Here is a 20,119-nt window from a genome sequence, read left to right as displayed (position 1 = left end):
GGCCAGGGACATGATTCCATTCACTGTGGGTCTGTGGTGCCTCCCACTCTGTTCTGGCATACTTGGTGCCCCCTCTAATATCTTCTGTTAACCCACTCCTCAGACCGGCGGCGGACGAAGCCAGCAAGGCAGATCTCCTTCTCCGTCAGCACCTCTCCACTCCTCCTTAAGTCTAAAACTCTCTTTTTTCTTGGCTCTTCTTATTCCAGTGATGAGGAGGAGGAGTTGTATAGTAAGTAAGCCACTTTGGGGTCCAATGGCTGTTTTCCAGGGTGCGACCAGTGCTGAAAATGCTTTGGGCTTGGTACTAAGAAATTGTTTGGGGAATTCTGTCCCCTTGCATGCCATCATTTCTAAATCATTTGTCCTCATGCTTTGCTTTGAAAATTAATTTGGATAAAACAGTTTTTGTCTTTTGTACACTACCTATGCTCACTGACCCAGTGGCCTGATTCTAGGGCCCGAGACATCATCCCAGAACACATAAGGCATAACGGGTTCCCATCCCACCTTGTACATCTTGTAATGCTGAGTACTGACTTGACAAAACTTTCCATTTAATCGCGTAAATTTCATTTTCATTGTTTTGCTTTTTTGTCTCATGGGACAGATATTTAGATGTCCATCTGTGATATTCAGAAGCTAATGTTAAACTTTTTTCTTCTCACTTTTCAGACCATTTCTTTAAAAATACCTTTTCTTTGAGATTAGACCACATTAATTATTGCATGGAAGTCAGATACTTATTTCCCTTCTGGTTTCTTTCCTTCAGAACTTTAATTTTTCAATCCTTTCACTACACTAAAGGCTTCAGATTACTGTGTCCTTACTTGATAAACCTGAGTTTAAAAACTTTATACAAAGTATCAGTTTTAGTAAAGTTGGAAATGAATCCCCCTCTACCGTGAAAATCACAGTTTTCAACTGTGCAAGATTTCTAGACTATTCCAGGATTGCTATTTTTAATGAAAAAACTATTTCTAATATAAAGTTACATAATGAATTATTGCCATTTCATACAACTAATGTGAGTCTTAGGCAATTACAGTATCCATATCACTAAGCATCCTAATTCCCTGCCGCTTGCTGATCCTAAGCGTTAGCAATATTTAAGTATTTAATATTTAAGCGATATTAAGCTGAGTGACATTTTTGCATTGTTCTTAAAGGAAAATGGCTTATACACAAATGGAAGTCTTATATGTTCAATACTTTTTTCACAGTTAAGAGGTGTTTGGTAAACAGGCACATAAGATACTCACTGGGAAGCTGTGAAAATCCCCCACAACTTTGAGTGTTCAGAAATCCTCAAGGCTGTTTAATCTCAAAGTGGTTGTCATATGCTGGGAAGTAGGTGAGCGTGGCAGGGGGAACAAAGGTTCCCGTAGTAGTTCTGCCACTGATATAAAATTGTGATGGCACTGGCTTCCCACTTAATCCAACATGATGGAATCATAAAGTATAGAAGCTTGAAGAAACCTTTGAATTAAACATCCAGCATTCCTCAAAATGTGTTCCTTAAACTCAAAAATACCAGTGAGAATTAAGAGGCAGGGAGAGTTTAAAAAAAGAAATGATTGACTTGGCCATATAAATTTAGGAGACTCTGGTTTAAGCAGGTTTCAAAGGCTAATGGTTACATTGTGAATTTCCGAGGCAGCGTTCAATATGCTGTATTTCCCAAACTTATTAACTAGATGACCACAGTAGGTGCTGACTGTGTATAACCGCTCATGAAGCTAGTTTCCATGGAACACTCTTGACAAAGTAATGACTGTGTCTATCCAGTCGTTCCAATCCTAGAATGTTACTGTATTAGATCTGCAGGTTATTTTATGCCTTTTAGAAAAAGTCTAGCTGAAACAAGCTATTTACCTGCAATAGTAGTTCACAGGCTAACTTCAGTGACAGATTTCTTTGCTTTTGCTTGTAATTATATCACAGAGGGAACCTTGGCTATATCATATTCTTGGGATGCTTTGAAAACTTGATGGCACTTTAGGAATCTCAGAGGCATTGATTTTAGAAACATTTGTAGATTAGTCACTATTTTCAGAACCACACCTGAGAGGTCATAGTAAATGAATTAAAATTTGTTTCAGCAGCAAAAAAGTTAGAAGTCATAGATGCTCCCAGTACTCAAGTCACATATTTGTTAAGTTTTTAATTTGTTTGACAGAAATCTGCTAGGAGCTTATTCTTGGCCAGGCTCTGTGCTGACTGGTGTTTTTCTTTACGGGTTTTATTTTTACTTTGTTTACATTACTAGGGTGGTAACTTACTGGGTAATTGATTAAGTGTACAGCAGAATCCTGGCAGCCTGAGAGAATTTAATGCTGCTTATATTATTCAAGGCTCCTTGTGTGGAAAAAGTTTTAAAGCCACTGATCCACACACACTACTGATTTTTGTTTAAGTAAATGAAGGCATTCTGAAGTTAAAATGCTGATGGTTTCACACCTACATCGTGCAGAACTGGAAGACAGATCCCAGAACTTACTCCTACTGTTCACCTTTCTCCTCTGCCTGTTATTACCATGCGTTACAAGTGAAATGGAAGAACCCCAAATAGGTAAAAGGAAAAAGTACAGAAAGCAACCTTTTGAAGACTCAGAATTCATTTTTAAGTGTCATATGCATCATTTCCACCTGCTGACTTTCTGTTAACCATAACTACAACTCTGCATTTCTATTCATAATCTAGAACAGTTTGGGAGTTTAAAAGTTTCAAGTTCTGGTAATCTGGTAGCAGAACATTTTCAAATTTCTATCCAATTAAAGTTTTACTCACAATGATCTTGGGGATTCTTGAAACCAACAACAGGGAGAAAGGGTGTGTTTTGTCCACATCATAACAATAGTTACACAGAGCAACCTTTTGTCTGCCTGGAATCATACACAGTTTTCTGTACCTGATCTCCTAAAACTTGGAAACCATTTATCATTGTGTGATTGCGGCCTTTCTCTCATCTAAGTCCTAAAGTAGTTCAGGCTTGATTAACATGTTGTAGATTAAGTGTTGGTATTGTTCCTTTTTGTTTGTTCTGCTTATTGCCCTATCTGTCTTAGCCTTCGATCTAATGACGCCCTCGGTTTAATGTCTGATAGTTATGGAAGGAGGAAAAATGTATCAGCCCTACTCCTTTGATCAGGATCAACCTGGAAAGGACCTTAGCATCTGTTTTACCTTCCTTGTTTCATAGATGAGGAAATGAAATCAGAGATCTCACCCCAAGTTAGCGACAAGGCCTAGACCTTACAAGCCAGCTCCGATGCTCTTTGCTGTTCACCGATCCATTTCCAGAAATGTTCAGGAAAGTATCAGACACACATTAGCTAGATTTTTAGTGTGGAAATATATGAAAGCAAAATTAACAGCACATAGAATATGACATTTAATTTCCTATTGTGTATTCTTTCTCTGACATCATCTCAGAAAGATGGCCTGTGGGCTCTGAACATTGATATATGTGTATTCAAGTATTTTTTAAGTTGATCTGGGGTTTATTCGGTTACTTGAATCCTGGATTAAAAATTTTTTTTCCTGTGAGAAATTCACTGCCTGTTGCTGCCAATTTCTGGTACTAATTTCACTGTTTTCTTTTTCAATTTTTCCTTCTTCCAAACCCTCAGGAGAAGAAGGCACCCTGCACTGGCTTTCAAAGGCTATTTTTGCTTTATCTGTGTTGTCATAAAAATGTTAAACATTTTATTTGTTATCTGGGTAAAATCCTTTTGTTCTAACTTTTTTTTTTTTTCCCTTTTTTTTGTTTTCTAGATTCACGACCCTTCCACAACACGAGTGCTAATCTGACTGGAAGGTACTCTACTTATATTTGGTTACTCATTTTCCCAAGATGTAATGAAGGAAATTCTAAACGTCTTATGATGTTTATGCAAAAAACTAAGTAATTGAGCTCATTGAATTCTTATTTCCTTGACTGATAAATTTGAAATAATGGTTAAACGTGGTTTTGCATTGAAGCTAATACCCTTTTAACTTAATGTCTTCAGTAAATTTCCACCTTTATTCTTTACACGAGCCTAATGATAAAGATACACTGTTTGCATTCATTCCCATAGATTATATGAATATTTGACTTTATGAACTTTGCTCTCTTTGCTCATGGGAATTTTTAACTCCTAAGTCTAAGAGCATTTTGTTTCATAAATGTGTGTGTGTGTGTGTGCACGCGTGTGCATGTGTGTGTATTCATGCAGCATTGCTATTTTCTTAGCCATTTTAAGCTTTAAAGCTATTTTCTTGTGTGTGCGTTGACATGGCACACACCTCTGTCCAAGCAAGTAAATTGGTTCTTTTCTTGATAGCAGGCCAGCGATTGCTGTTTTGACTTGCTTATTTTTATATTCCTCTTTTCATGCTTATGAGATTAAATATTCTAATTTAAGTATAATTTGGGTTCTGGTCGTTGCCCTACAATGTTTTTTAAGTTGCCTTCCTTTTCACAAAGGTGTAGGGGAGGGTAGTAGTTCAGTGGTGGAGTGCATGCTTGGCATGCACCAGGTCCTGGGTTCAATCTGCAGTACCTGCATGAAAAAAAAAAAAAAAAAAAAAAAGAACTGTGAAACTCCTTTCACAGAGGCGTCAGCTGTGACTCAGTGATCCAGAACTCTCAGTATGAATGCTCTTCTTTGCATTTCTGTGATATTTTACTTACTCTTTGTTCTTTGTAGAGCAGTGATTTTCATATCATTTTCCCTTTATCTTAGTAACAGATGGCTTTATATTGTAAACAATGCTTTATATATAAATAGACTTTAGCTACTAAAGAGGACCCTTGTGGTTCTGCTTGTCTGCCCTCTTGTAGAGGCCCTTGAGGTAAACACTACTTTTCTGTAAAAGTTCTAACATAACTGTTCTAGAACACCTAAGAAGTCTGAATAGATTTCTAAATAATAGATTATGTACACAATTACACATAATTGTGTACATGGTAGATTATGCATATAATTGTATATGTGTATAAGTGATTGATTATATATGCAAAGGCCCAGCATTCTTTGAAGAAGTCAACAATTGTGAATTTCCTAGAGTCCAAACATGCCCATGATGCATGGACTTAGAATACAGGTTTCCTGCACACGTAAATTGGTACACATGGATCTGTGTGAAACTCCTAAAATGGATCTCTCCACACTCAGCGTCATTTCTGCCTGCTGTTCAGTGTATCCCCTCCTGAATTGTGTGTAGCTGCATTCACATATTGATTGTCCAGTGCGTTCAAGATTGAAAAGAGGGGTGATCTCTGCTGTGAAGGAACTTGGTTATGCATTCAGTCATAGAAATTCCTTGGTTTGCATCACACACGTGGGCTTCTTTTCAAGCACCTATTTGATGCAAAGAAGTTTGTAAATTGGGTGCTATTTTAGATTAAGAAATTTCAGATAATATAATTATAATTGATAATTAGGCTCTTTAATATTTAACAATCAGATCACAGAAAACTCATTAGTAAAACACTAATAACTGATATAAGAAGACTTAGCCAAGTCTTGGCAACAGAACATGGGCATTGTGCTCCATTCTTGGATATTATTGTATAAAACCACTCAGCAGCCTCTGTCCACCTCTTATTTCATTTCCTATTTGCATATGAATATGTAAGTTGGCTGTAACTTGTAGCTAAAATAATGCATGACGGTGATGGTTACAAAGCATTGTATGTAGGGTATTTTAATTTTTAAAAATTAACTTCTGTAATCTCTTTTAAAACTCTTTTCTTTTCTATTTAGTATTACAGAAGAGAACTTTAATTTCCCACCACAAAGCCCTTCCAAGAAAGATTTTGAACTGAAGAGTGGAACGAAAGTCAGTCGTACATTCAGCTACATCAAGAACAAGATGTCCAGCAGCAAGAAGAGCAGAGTAAGTCCTGCCATGGGCACTGCTGTGTGGCCGCCTCAGTCAGCTCTCAGGAGGCTCCTGTCGCAGCCTGCACACAGCTGAAGGCTAATTAAGTGGTGGGGACACATGGTTCAGAGATGCTCTCTGAACTAACCTAATATGAAGAAAAATACCAGCAAGAAAAATAACAATGAGAGGTGATACCACTAATTGAGTTTTCACTATGTTCTAAGAGCTTTCCGTGTATTAATCTCATTTAATCCTTTCCACAACCCTGTAAGGTAGATACTATCTCCCTTTCCTTGGCGTAAAGTACCTTAACTAGGAAAAATAAGGAAATAAACATTACCTGTAATAATCCCACATTGACTCTTCTAATATTTTTTTAAATGTATTTTTAAAAGGAAAGAAAGAAAAGGAGTTATCTTTTTAATACCATTCCCAGTGCTAAACCGAAAGATTCAGTTTCAAATCAGCAGGGAAAAGCTTTGTGCCTCTCACTTCCCTATACTCCATTCACTCGCCCTCCAACAATATAAGTAAGTAAAAAAAAAAAAAAAAAAAATTAGAAATCAGTTAAGAAGTTCTTGCCAAGGAATCACTATATACGTGTGTGTGTGTGTGTGTGTGTGTGTGTGTTATACAGGTGCATGTACATACTTAGTACGGGAATAAACAGTGAAGTCAGGAATATTGTAAAAGTACACACACACACACACACACACACACACACACACACACACACACACACACACACACACTCCACACCCGCCAAATACAACAAGCTTCTTAGGCCCTTAGTTAAGTGAGCTGGTAGAAATAGACCCAATGTTTTGTAAATAAGACCTCTTCTCTTTTAGCATATACTAGGTTTGGTTATGACTCAGATAAATCCTGCCACTAGAATTGTGTTTTCATTTTTTCTGCCCAAGTGCAGAATGGACAGAAAGTGGGCAAACTGGAAAAGATGCAAAGAACCTAGCAAGTGGTTTCTAGAATAGTCACATATTTAAGTTTTATAATAGCCTTGCTTTGTAATTCAAAAAAATTAAAGAGGGCAGAATGCTTATCAATATTCTACATACGACAGCAAGGCTTAAAATAGAGCCATATCTGTTTTAGTTATCACTGCTGGCTTGGACACTGGTTGGCATGAACAAAAGAAAATCTTGAAAGATCAGTGTAAATGGGACAAGTAGTATTGAGTGACTTCTGTAGTCCACCCAGAAGAACTTAAACCACATAGTCTTTGCCTTTAAAGTTTTACAGTCTGTCTGGATGATGTAAGATGTTTCTGTTGTTTTTTGTTTTGTTTTTAAACTATGGAATCTTTTCTTCAAACTGTTAATTGGAAGACCAGTAAAAAGTAGAGATTTCCCCTCTCCATCCACTTCCCCAGTGCATTGATTAAGGGCAGAACAGTGACTTCACCACTGATCACATTGATGAGTAATACAGACAGACGTGAACGAAACGATGTAAGACTGAATTTAGAAACTGGAGCCTCACCTTTGAAAAAGTCTCACCTCAGCCTCCTTATTTTACAAACTGAAGCGCAGAGAAGTGTGCTTGAGGTCACAGACTAGACAGTACCTTGTCATCTGACCTCCAGCAGGAGTGCTCTCCATTTCATGTTTGCTCTTAAGCAAGATTTGAGTGTTACTACACAGTATCTTTTTCCTTTTAAGTTTTTTAATAACCTCAAGGGACTGGAGTTTGCTAGTGGGGAGATGACGAGATGAGGCAGGAGAAAAGAAGGTAATTTGGGTGCGAGTGAAGCCTGTCATCAGTGACAGAACTGCATCACTTAACCTCTCGCATCCGATCTTCTCCTTTGTCAAAGTGATAACACTATTTTGCAATGAGACTGGTTCCTCTTTCAGACTCTTGGCTTCAAGATTTGATCTCTGGGGTCTAGTGCTGTCTCTAGCAGTGGAAACTCTCAAACGGTTTCAAATGTGTAACCCTGGATTGCAATCCATTTCACATCATCAGGTGTTTAGAGTGCCCCAGTAGCAAATATATTAAGACGCTTCGGAGTCATCTTTGATCACTGTTACTAGCTCACTTTACACAAGATCGTTTTGGAGCCTCCTGTAGAATAGTTCAGCTTTTGTCAGTGTACCAAAAGATAGGAAGAAATAGGGGAAGTGGTGAAGTAAAACATTTTATGTTAAGTTACATTGAACACCTTGTCTTTGTTTGCCATTGTACCGACAGTAGAGCTTTGCCGTTGAGAAGTGTTTTATTCTCTTAAATGGTAACAAAAATAAGTGAATATTTTCTTGGGGTGATGATGCTAACTCTGCTGTTTTTCTTAACTATTTACGGTTGCATTTTCAATTTCTTAAGCTTTATGGAGAAGTAACATTCAATAGTTAAGAAAAGCAGTAGGTTTTTTATGTTAGCTAGTGTAAATGCTATATAGTGTATGTGCTATACTATATGTATAATATTTTATATATATATATATATATATACAATATATATATTTTTTTCTCATACCTGTGGCCAGTATATGAGAAATTTTTGAGAAATTGAGAACTGATCCTTTATATGTCCTTTTAAGAATTATCACTAACTAGCTGAGTTACTAGATAAATGTGTTGAATCTTTTTCTGAAAGAGGGGGAACCTAAACAGGAAGTTTAACAGGAAGACTGGCAGTTTCTGCTTCTGTCTTTTAGTATCTTCAAGAGTTAGTACTGTTTCCTGCTAAGTAAGTTTGCTTGCTACAGAATATTTAAACACTAACATGCATAATTTCCACATTCATAAAGGGAGTGGGGTGACCCTCTTTAAAACCATCCTGTCACACTGATTTTCTTTTTTCTGAGCTTTTCCTCTTTGCAGACAACTAGGAGGTGTTTTAGACAAATTCTTAATCTAACTTGAAGTAGGCATTTTTTTATGCAAGGATTAAATTCTTGCCCAGCTGTTAATATAATCCATAACTTCATAGCAAGACATTCAGCTTCAACTCCCATTTCCTGTGGTGTGTCTAAATAAGAACTAAACCTATCAGCCGAGTGTAGAGTATAATTTTTTAGAGGCTTGAATCAATGTTAAATATAATTCTCTCTCATTCCTTCTTCAATTAAAGATTTGCACTATGACAGTTGCTTAATCTCAGCTTGCTTCACAGTTTTCCGAAGAGTTCTCTGATTTTTTTATTGTAATTACTTGTCTAAAATGGTAGGTTCAGAAAGATGAAAAATCATTTTCCTTCATTATATCCTAGTGTAATTGTTACCTGCGTCTTTCTCTTTGCTGCTGCTAGTGTCTCTTTTCCCAGCAGTTTTAGAAACATTTTGGCAGGTGTTAAACACGGAAAAGCCAAACTTCAGAAAACGGCCAACCACCACCTTTTCTCAGGCGACTTCATTAAGATGTTTTCTTAGGAAACTTAAGTGTTCTTTATAAAATGAGGAGTCTGTTTTTAAACAGATGTGTTCCTTCACTTCTAGTGTTAAAAAATTGTTCCTGGTCTTGCCAGAGTTTCTGTCATGCAGCTTAAGTACCGTCCACACGTCCTGTATTTGGGGGGATTTGTTCTGTTTCATGTTGTGTGTCCTCTGTAGCCAGGGTAGTTGGCTCTGCTAGCAGCATTCAAATAGTTAAGTTTGTCTTAAGGAAACAAGCAGCCTGAGCCCTCCCTCCTTCCCTTTCTCAACCAGTCTCTGGCTTCCTCTTTTGGTTTCTCTCTTGGTTGCTCTCATGGCCCCTCGGAGCTGCTGGGCTCTGCCCCGCCGGCATGAGCCCCTCCTTCCGTGAGAGCACAGTTCGTGGCATGGGGGTCGAATCATGTCGATAAAATGGGGTCGGTTTCATGAAGCACCCCTCATAACAGTGAGATCCATAGGACCAAAACATGGGGAGGTAAGAGCTTGACTTCTTTAAAGCACTAAATTTGAGTAAAAACAGAAAGAGACAGTGGATTTTGTTTTGTTTTGTTCTTACCCTTGGCAGAGCTAGTTTGGATTTTTGCAAAGCATAAGGAAATTATTTACTCAGATTTGAAGAGCACTGCAAGGCTTGAGAGAATAACTTAGTTGCCACAGATCTTTTTTAACCCCAGGAGCATGCTTTTTTGGCTTTCCTGAGCGAACTGTCAGATGTTCTTCAATTTAACATTTTATGTATGGAAAGGCCTTATGCAAAATTTAGTTAAAAGAAAGAAATTATTTGAAAAAACTCAGTTTTTGTTATTGATTTTTACTAGAGTTTTAGATACTTTAGCAGTTACTAATTTTCACTCAGAACTGTTTCCTGTTTTGTAAAGTGAAGTAGTTTGTTTTCTTTCTTCCGCTCGTTATTTTTTATAGTTCTAAAGTAGCAGTTCGGCTCTTAGAGTTCGATTACATGTGTTCTATTAACAAAGGACTTTATTTTTTATTTTTCATTTATTTAATGGACGTACTGGGGATTGAACCCAGGACCTCATGCGTGCTAAGCACGTACTATACCGTTGAGTTATACCCTTCCCCCAACAAAGGATTTATTAAATGAGTCATAGACTTAGCAAACATTCACCATTTCAGAACAGCAGTTGGGTTCTGAATAGGAACTCAGAAGACCTGGTTCTGATTTTAACTGCACATACCATTTGCTGTGTGACCTTCTGTGAGTCAACAGACGTCTCCTGCCTTTGGCAGTAGAGTGCAGTGAATGTGAGTGAGCTTTGTGGCAGATCTTGATCTTAATTCCAGCTTGGGCAGTTACTGGTGTGTGGCCTCCAGTACAGAATCAGACATGTCTAAGGCCTCAGTGTCCTCAAACAAGAAGTGGAGATAATAGCTGGTACTTACTGCACGGGGTTGTCATGAGAAAATTCATGCCAGTAGCTTACTACAGTGCTCAGCACATAGTAACTGTTCACTCTTAGCTGCTGTTTATTATCTTTCTCTTCTCAGTTAAAAAATGGGAAACATAATGCCAACCCTAGTCATCTCAAAGTTATTGAATCCGATGAAATAATGTATGGAGAAGGCATTGATTCAAAATGTAAGGCATTTAGCAGTTGTCATAGTCACTAACTGTGGGGTATCTATCTTCCAGAAAGTTTTTTCATTACAGCAATTATAACCCATTTTCCAGGGCATACAATACTATTGTTGTAATTTTTTTAATTCCTGGAAAATGGATACCCCGAAGTTAATGATCATGACAACTACTAAATGCATTCTTCCTACCTCTGAATTGTAGTTCATGGTCTGGGTAATTCGAAAGAAAATTATTAATCTGATATTTTTTAGAGTTGTTTTTTTTTTTAATTGAAGTACAGTCAGTTGCTGTGTCAATTGCTGATGTATAGCACAGTGTCCCGGTCATGCATTTACGTGCATATATTCATTTTCATTCATTTGATATTGATAAACCAGCCAAGTGTCTGCCTACATGTGCTTATAAAGGACCTTGTTTAGAGAGCATATAGTTAAATCCCACAGTCCTAGTCTCCTAAAAGTAGAGTGCACCTGAAACATCCTGACTGCTTTAGGTACTTCATTAAGGATCTCACACTCATTAATTTAAAAAAAGTTAAAAACTTAAAGAATTTTTAGGGTTTAAATCCCTCCTCCCCTCAATTTGAAAATTAGGCCAAAATTAATATCTGTGAACCCTGAAATTCTATTTAGTAAAACAGAAGATGTACATATGGGGGATGTGTAGTGTCTTTAGCTATAGTAAATAAAGGAGGAAACATCAGGGATGTGCCCTCACTTAGGGATATGTGATTGGTGGGAGGCAGTCAGCGGGGAACCTCGAGTCACTTTTCACGCTTCCCAATCATTGTCCTGCCCCTCAGGCTGGTCCCAGAACTGTTACCATCCCATCTGCTGCTCCCTGCCTGCAGCTGGCCCTAAGCCTGTCACTTGCTTCCCGTGTGGGCTGAGCTGTGGCTGACTGAGGAGGATTCGCGGCCACCGCAGACTCCTCCTCCTCCAGCACCAGAAGCCTCTTTCTCTTCAGTGTTGGTCCTCAGGCATTGTGTCTGTTGGAATAAATAACCAATGAATAAGCCACTGCCCAGTCTTCCAAAGGTTTTTCTAAGATAGCTTGAATGCTCACAACTTAATTTAGAATAAATATATATACGTATGTCCAGGACAGTGTTCCTAACTTCTGTCCAAAACGTTCATCAGCCATTGTTGACCATACGCCAGCTTGGGGCCCTTCTAGAAGGGAAGGCCTTCTAGTGTTCAATTAACTGGTGATTCTTTTCTTTGGCAGGAAAAGGAAAAGGAGAAAGATAAAATTAAGGAGAAGGAGAAAGATTCTAAAGAGAAGGAAAAGGACAAGAAGACTGTCAATGGGCACGCTTTCAGTTCCATCCCTGTGGTGGGTCCCATCGGCTGCAGCCAGTGCACGAAGCCCTTCACCAACAAAGACGCCTACACTTGTGCAAGTAAGAGACATGCCCCTGCCTGCATGGTGGAACTCTCTTGGCTCAGAAAAGCTCATTTCTCGTTTCCTGTCCATCCCACCCCTTATTTGTTCCTTGTTTATGTAGAGAAGTAACCCTTTTTCTATCTTTAAACATCATTGAAGAAATAAGTTCTAGGTATATAATAACATGCAGCCTATAGTTTTGGCAGACAGCCCCAACTTCAGATATTCTGTCCTGCTGTCCCGAAGCCACTACCTTATTCTGGGTCCATGTCAGCATTGAAACAGTCTCAGAGCGGTCCCTTGTCAGGTCACATATGCTCGTTTTTCATTCTGGTGCTTTGGTATATGTTTCAGCCATTGACCAGCGTCAAGTCATGGTAACTGCCCAGGGAGGAGAGCAGTTCGGTGTGCAGAGATGTTCCATGTTGTCCTCTTACTGCCCTGCTTACAACCCCCTGAGAGCCGAGTCGGTTAACTGAACGTGGTTCCTTGTTTTGATCAGATGCTCAGAGACAGATCGGCTAACCTTTTCTGTCAAGGAGCAGATAGCAAGACTTTCTGGGCAGCACGGTCCCTGCCACAGCTGCTGACCTCTCCTTCTGTGGCACCAAGGTAGCCACAGACAGCACAGAAGACAGTGAGGGTGGCTGTGTTCCAGTGAAACTGCATTTATGGGCAGTGAAATTCAAATTTCATGTTATTTTCATGTGTCATGGAATATTAATCTTTTCTATTTTTTTCAACCATTTAAAAATGTAAAAACTACTTGTAGCTCACAGGCCATACAAGAATAGGCGACGGGCCAGATTAGCCCATGGGCTATAATCCGCAGACCCTGGCTCTTAGGCGCCAAGTCTCAAAATTTTTGTGGTTTCACGCAGATAGAAATTAATAACATTCATAGTGCAAACCAAGGTAAATCAAGGAGGCTGCTTGTGGTCAGAAGTGACCAGTGTGGAGGTCCAGTCATCCAGAAAGCCAAGGTGATTTTTCATCATGTTAGACCTGCAGCCAGTTCAGACAAAGCAGTGACTAATTCAGACTCCAAGAAGCCCTTGTGAGACCATGATGTCATGACATTGTCTTGTTTTCAGTCATTTGGGTGAAGTATCCCAAGTGATTTGTTACTAAAAATAGCTACTGAAATTGGAAACTTTTAAAAGTTTATTTGAGCAGATTCACCGTTACTGCAGTAATAATTTCCACTCTCTTGCTTTCTTGACTTGAAGAGCAGGGGTGGAGGAGTGTGTAGCCCGCTGGCTGTCTACTCTCTGCTCCAGCTGTTACGACCTTTTAGACAACTGTCGTGAACACTCACACGCTTGTAAAAGGCTCCTTGTGGATATTTTATTGTCTGCAGCCCTATTTGTTTCTAACAGTCCTATTTAAAAAAGAAACAAATCCTCCAGGGAGCTCTTGTCTTTTTATTCATCCTGGTGGGCAGATATCACACACATTTATGTCCTCCTTCATGTGTGACTTCCCAGGAGATTGAGAACTGCTCCAGCACAGTAGTAAGTTCTATGTGACCTCTCAGAAGCGAGAGACTGTCACTGCCCAGTATCCCTCCAGCATTTCACTCTGCAGCCCAGGTTCTAACAGGACTCATTCCTAGGACACCAGTTGCACGTCGCCAGTTTAGTTTCTTAACCGCTGGACACAGTCAGCTTCTTGGTACTGGAATAACCTGGCTGCCTAGGGCAGCGGTCACCAAGCACTTTTTAGTATTATCTATCATTAAAAGATTTTTAGTCTACTCCTACAAGATGTGCATATTTAACATAAAATTGGGTACGTGTCCTGTACTATACTTATAAAGAGCTCATTCTAGGAATAAGACAAGTCAAATTTGCCATCTTCTTGTTTGCTGGTTAGTGATTAGTCTCTTTAATACTGTCTTAGGTGCATAGTTTTCTTTGCAAGAATTTGTGTCTCCTTTTCACTTTATTTTAGTTGAAACTGAATATAATTTATAAGCTTACATTATTGAGCATCTGTAAGTTTCCATTCATCACAACATGCTGAAAGTAGACGGACGAGGAGGGCTGTTCCGCAGCCCTGACACACACCTTCGAGTGCTCTTCCTCCCTCCAGAATCCTCTAGTATCACATGTGATGAGAAGCTGCCTAACATCAAGGCTGACTGAGCCCCCAGGGTATCGATCTAAGTCGATATAAATGAGAGCTGTAAAAATGTCCTCCTCTGTGTCAAGGAATCATTTCATTTTGTGCATCCTTCCTACAGAGGGCCTGTTCTCCATTTGGAAGCATTGGTCTCAGAGAAAAATAGGGAGAAATCATATTTCTTGATTGGCAGCATGAAATTGATATTCGAGGAACTTCATCAGTACAGCAGACTGAACACCTGCTTTCTGCTATGAAACATAATTTTTAATATATATTTTCAATAAAATGTACTTAAAAAAAACTAATATATAACTGAGCTTGCAGAGAAGAAAATCCCTGCAGGCACTCAGAATCAGAGTAGTACAGAGCACCCCCCTCAACTGGGGACAGGGTGTGTGGTCTCAGGGCACATAGTGCCATCTGGGACGGAGACCCCTGAAGAAAACCGAGAGCTTTGAAGACTAACAGCCATGCTGAAGGGCCTGGAAAAATTCCACCCACTGGCCCTTCAGAAGCAGCAGAGAAAGTTGCCCTGTCCCCAGGACCCTATGTGAGAATTCTGCATCACATAAATCCAGGGTCCAAATTTACACCATCCATATCTCCTGGAACCCCGAGTTAAGTAAGGAAGCAAACCGCTATGAAGATGAGTTAGCGGATGCACAGACAAGAGAAGATGTTGAGAGTTACTAAAGGGTTAAAATGAATAAACTCCCTAATGAAAGAACAGGACACAACAACCAAGGGGTAGATGTGAAAGATAAAACTTCAGGAGTGAAAGTAGTTCTTGAAGAATCTTCGTGGAGATTTTTCAAATATCTCAGTATTCTATATCATCAATGATTGTTCCGATTTATATTTGTATATAAAGGAAAAATGGCTTCCACTCTGTCATCTGCTTGTAAGGGGGCAGCTGGGTGAGTATTCTAGGAAATTTTGATAACTTTAGACTGGATTTATTTTTTTGCATTTAACTCTCAATAAGTATGTATTTGAGTTTCTTATCTCAAATGAAGTTATTCAACAAAGATCAGTTTCCTGAACTCTTTCAAGGTGCCGTGTGATTCATTCAAAAGCAGTTCAACAAATGCTCCTTGAGCAGCTTTATATACTAGTCACCTTTCTCTTACTCTTTTTCAATTGAATATATTTGACATATAACATTGTGTAAATTTAAGGTGTGCAATGCATTAATTTGGTACGTTTATGTATTGTAATCTGATTGCCATAGTAGCAATATTTAGCAACTCTGTCACATCACATAATTATCCTTTTTAGTGGTTGGATATATAATTAGAGGCACCTTTCTCAAGTTGCTTATTACACAGTGGCTTGTAAGAAGATTTCTCAAGGTTAATCCTTGGTACTTACTCATTGCAGCATTATTCCTAATGTGGAAAAATGTAAAGAAAATAATATCCAGTAATAAAATACAGTATAGTCATTAGATGGAATATTAGGCCAATAGTGAAAAGAATAGGCTAGATCAAAGGCCAGCAAACTTTTTTGTGAAGGAACTGATGATGAGAATCGGGCTGTTAGGTCTCTGTGCTGACTGTGCTAGTCCGCTCTTGTAGCACAAAAGCAGCTCTAGACAAGACAGAAAGTGAGCTGTGTTCCAGGGGACCTGTGTTTACAAAACAGATGTGGGCTGCCTTCGGCCCCCAGGCCATGGTTGGCCACTGGGGTAGATCTGCAGGTAAAAGCACATCTCCAAGACATTTTGGTAACATGAAAGGCAATGAATAGAACTGTATGTATGATCCTAATTTATAGAAAAAGAGATAAATAAACAGTAGCTGTTTATGTAAATATATGAGAATATGTCAAAGGCTATACACCAAACTATGTACTTGAAGAGATCAGGAGAAGAGAGTTGGAAGGGGAGTAAGGTTTTATTTTATACTTTTTGTGTTGTTTGAATTTTTCAAGACTGGACTTAAGTATTGTTTGTATGAGTAAAAAAAATGTAAACATTGGACCACTGATAGTTTCAGAGGCTTTCCGGGTTGTCATCTGCTCTCTGATGAAAGAGCAAAGTATGTTGACAGTTCAGGAATTTGATGGACCAAGAGCAGAATCATCTGTGGGAAACAGTCCGCTTGACAAAAGTTGCTGATAGCACCACCGTGAATAAGAAGCAGGGGGGTTGACTCTACCAGCCCCCAGTTCTGAGTTCTGTGATGTGACATATTATCAGAAGGTTTAGGGACAAAAGAGAAGGAAAATCTTTTTTGAAGACCCCAAAAATCATTTTCTTTATGCTCTAGAGAATCATAGGTCTATGCTTATAGTGAATAGATGACTCTTCCCATGATTAGCTCCAGATTAAACTTTTCAATTTAAATTCAGGCTGGAAAGAGTTACCTACTCTGCGTCAGTGTCTGGAACATCTTATTACTACTCCTGGTCTTTGTATATACATTATTTCTAGGTTAGAACAGTTGAGCTTTACCCTCCTTGGCTATATTAACTCTTAGTCTCCGTTAGACTACAGTGACTCAGAATTAAACCTGCAACTGGTATATGACTGATTAGTCAGACAGCAAAAGTATCCACTATAATGTAGAACACACCTCTTTTAACCAGGCATCCTAAACCCATTTTTGGTTTTTTCATCCCATTAAACATACGTAGAAGTTCTCTTTTACTGGACTCCCTCCACGATGAAATACAGCGTGGGCACCTCAGACTGTTGAACTGTTGATGCTGTCAGTACAGTGTGCGCTAGAATTCCCCCTGGAGATGATCTGGGTACCTCGTGGAAACCTCTATGGCCCAAGGATACCATAGCAACCCATGGAGAATCACTTGTGTGGGGCCTGGTACTGATGAGGAAAAGCTAAGCGTAAGAGGCTTGAGACTTGTAGACTTTAAGTTCTCAACCACACCTCCGTGTAGTAACTGAATAGTTTAATAAATAGGACAGTGGTCTTCAGAATAAATTTTGTGTAACTGGTGTTTTGGAAGTTCCTTGGATTTTTGAATTTATGTATATTTTAAACTAATTTAAAATTTGCATTAAAAATACATATGCTCAAAAGTATAACCACATTTTAACATCAACATATTAACTAGCTGTCAACCTACCTACTTGTTTGGATTTTTCCTTGCATCTCTAGTTAACTGAAGAATGAAACATTGCAAGACAAGTCATTTTTTTTTAACATTTTTAAAATTGAGTTATAGTCATTTTACAATGTTGTGTCAAATTCCAGTGTAGAGCACAATTTTTCAGTTATACATGAACATACATACATTCATTGTCACATTCTCTTTCGCTGTGAGCCAAACAAGTCATTTTTTTAAATTTTTTTGTTCCTACTTACCTATGTAATTGAAGATGTTCTCTATATTATGTACATAAAATTAAATACAGACATAAGTTAGATACTGAGGTAGGTATATGAATTGCAAGTATACTGTGCACCTGATTTCTCATTTTTTTGATTCATCAAAACAGCATCATTGTTTTTTGTTGACTTTACGAGTAAATGTTAAAATTATAACTCAAGAATCTATACTAAATACTTTACATATCTGATAGCACACAATATGACAGTATTTTATTTAAGGCTTTCTAAAGATAGAAAACCAGTAAAAATAGCAAGTTGGTTACTAGTTCCATGCTAACAATGTTTGTAATAAGTTAGGCTAGCGGTTTTTTGGTTTATTTGGTAATTTTTAATATTAAGTCACCCAAGAAGTCTATTTCTTCTGGAAGCAGATTATTTCGTGGAGTCCAGTGTGTCATCACAAGAGTCTTTTCTGTTTGGAGAGTGAGTCTGGGGAGGAAGTACCGTCATGTCCTCTGCCAGCAGTTCTTTGATTTATGGAAATCACTTGATCTAACTAAAATGTCCCAGGTTATCTTAGTTCTGCCTGTTCGGCAAAACAAAGTAGAGTTAGTGTTTTTTGAAGTTTAAACTGAAAGCATCAGGCAGCAAAAAGGAACTGTGTGGTAGGGCCTCCTTGTTGTTACCCTAGTGCGGCACCTAAGGTTCAAAAATATATTTTTAATTTGCGTACCACCCCACCTCAGAAACCTAGGGGCGCCCTGTCCCGACTGTAGCTGTACAGTCAGTTCCAGAGGTAGTGCTGGAACAGCTCGACATTTAGCAGTGCCGTTAAGGATTGTGTGTGACAGTGTGCGCTTGTAAAAAGAGGAGGAAAATAATCAAGGCTTGAGAGCAAAGGAGCAGCGTGTAGTCATCTTCCCAGAGGAACCGAAGTAACGGGCTGCTCTTCTCCAGCTTCCAGCGCTTGCAGTGAACGTGTGTGTGTATGAAGCCCCATCTGTCATCTTGGCAGGAAGTGGAAAATATGAGTAATTTGGGGACTCAGAATCTTTTTTCTCCTCCCTCCATCTCCTCTCGTGCTCAGGATCTTCCCAGGAGTCTCAGGAAATGCAGCATCCGTCCACCTCCTTTACCTCCCAGGAAACCCTCATGCTCTGAGCTTCTTCCCTTTTTTGGTTTAACATAACCTCATTTGCTGACCCTGGAGCCTCAGACCCCAAGTGGCTGCTCAGTTTTGACTCGTGGTTTAGAAAAATCAGCCACGTGGTTCATCAGGATGTGTGTTATGGTGGCTGGTGTTGATTTCCACCTATCTTTCACATCTCTCTTGTCACTTTAATATGTCCTTCTGCATGCAAATATTGAGAGATTCAGCAGGATAGAACTTTTAAAATAAGTCAACATCTCTTGACTCCAGTGGAATACATTTGGGCTAGCCTGACGTCATAGTGGTGGTGAAAGCTGAGTCAGTTATGTGGACTTAAGTAGACATGGTCAAGATGACAGACACTAGAAATACCAAGGAACAGAGCCTCCCTGGAGTCCCTTTGCAGTCTCCTCCTGGAAGACAGACAAACGGAGAGAGCAAGAACTGAAGCCCTTGTCAGGACTGCTTCAAAGTTATTTAATTTAGGAGAAACCTGGCAGGTCCCTCTCCCCCTCCCCAGCCAAAATTCTACTCTTGCTTTAGGATTTCTTTGATTTTAATGGAGAAAGGAGAAGTGCATCTTTCCAGTTCTTCATGCAGTTATGTAAAGCTTCCTTTGGATAATCAGCTGTTCTTTCCAGCTGCCGCAAATAACTTGGTCTTGCGAATGCTTGGTGGAGTCCTTCAGAGTAAGGAATCTGTTTATGTTTGGGGTTTTGACTCTTGCCAGTGGTTCTGTTTTGTTTGCTTTAAACAGATGTAAAATGATATTGAGATTATTGTTGATTTATTTTCTGTTGTGTTAGCAGCTTCTGAGTACTTTTGTGGTAGGTTGCTTCTCTTGGTTAAAAAAATAAACAAGTAGACCGGCTGCAATCAAAGTAGGAAACATAAGAGTTTAGAATGTGTGTGATGCTTGGAGTTTGCTTTTAGATTTTATCCGGAAAGACAGCTCTCTAGACAGTTTTCTTGCATTTAGAGTTCATTGCTTATATGAAATAGTAAAATACATACAACTGCTGAAAGAAAAGAAGTTTGTTTAGGGAAAAGGAAGGTAAAAGAAGAGCCTGAGCAATAAAATCAATTCTTAATCAAACAGAGCACTTTCATTTGGGTTTTTATTTGTTTGTTTACCAATGTTCCTATGAAAACTGCTGTTCAGTGAGCACTTCAGCTAAGATGATTTGGCTCTTTTTTGTGGCTTTCCTCTTGTTCTGTACATCAGCACTGTGGTTATTACACCAGCCACCAAAGAACGTCCTACGTGCCTTGTGTATCTCACACTCCCCAG

General features: G+C 38.9%; 1 protein-coding gene across 15 annotated transcripts in view; it reads left to right on the top strand.

Moving 5' to 3' along the window:
- The window catches only part of AKAP13 (A-kinase anchoring protein 13), a 293,283-nt gene that overhangs the window by 232,614 nt on the left and 40,550 nt on the right, over positions 1 to 20,119 (top strand). For 9 of the 15 annotated variants that reach the window (XM_032469408.1, XM_032469409.1, XM_032469405.1 and 6 more), the window contains 4 exons: positions 104 to 232; positions 3,779 to 3,821; positions 5,755 to 5,887; positions 12,097 to 12,271. In XM_032469408.1, coding sequence (XP_032325299.1) covers positions 104 to 232; positions 3,779 to 3,821; positions 5,755 to 5,887; positions 12,097 to 12,271 — 480 coding nt within the window. The remainder of the gene's footprint in view (positions 1 to 103; positions 233 to 3,778; positions 3,822 to 5,754; positions 5,888 to 12,096; positions 12,272 to 20,119) is intronic. The other 6 variants (XM_032469415.1, XM_032469414.1, XM_032469412.1 and 3 more) reach the window with 1 other exon arrangement.

The sequence above is a fragment of the Camelus ferus genome, chromosome 27 (genome assembly GCF_009834535.1).
Source record: "Camelus ferus isolate YT-003-E chromosome 27, BCGSAC_Cfer_1.0, whole genome shotgun sequence".
NCBI classification, from domain to species: Eukaryota; Metazoa; Chordata; class Mammalia; order Artiodactyla; family Camelidae; genus Camelus; species Camelus ferus.
This window is presented reverse-complemented; position numbering and strand designations above follow the sequence as displayed.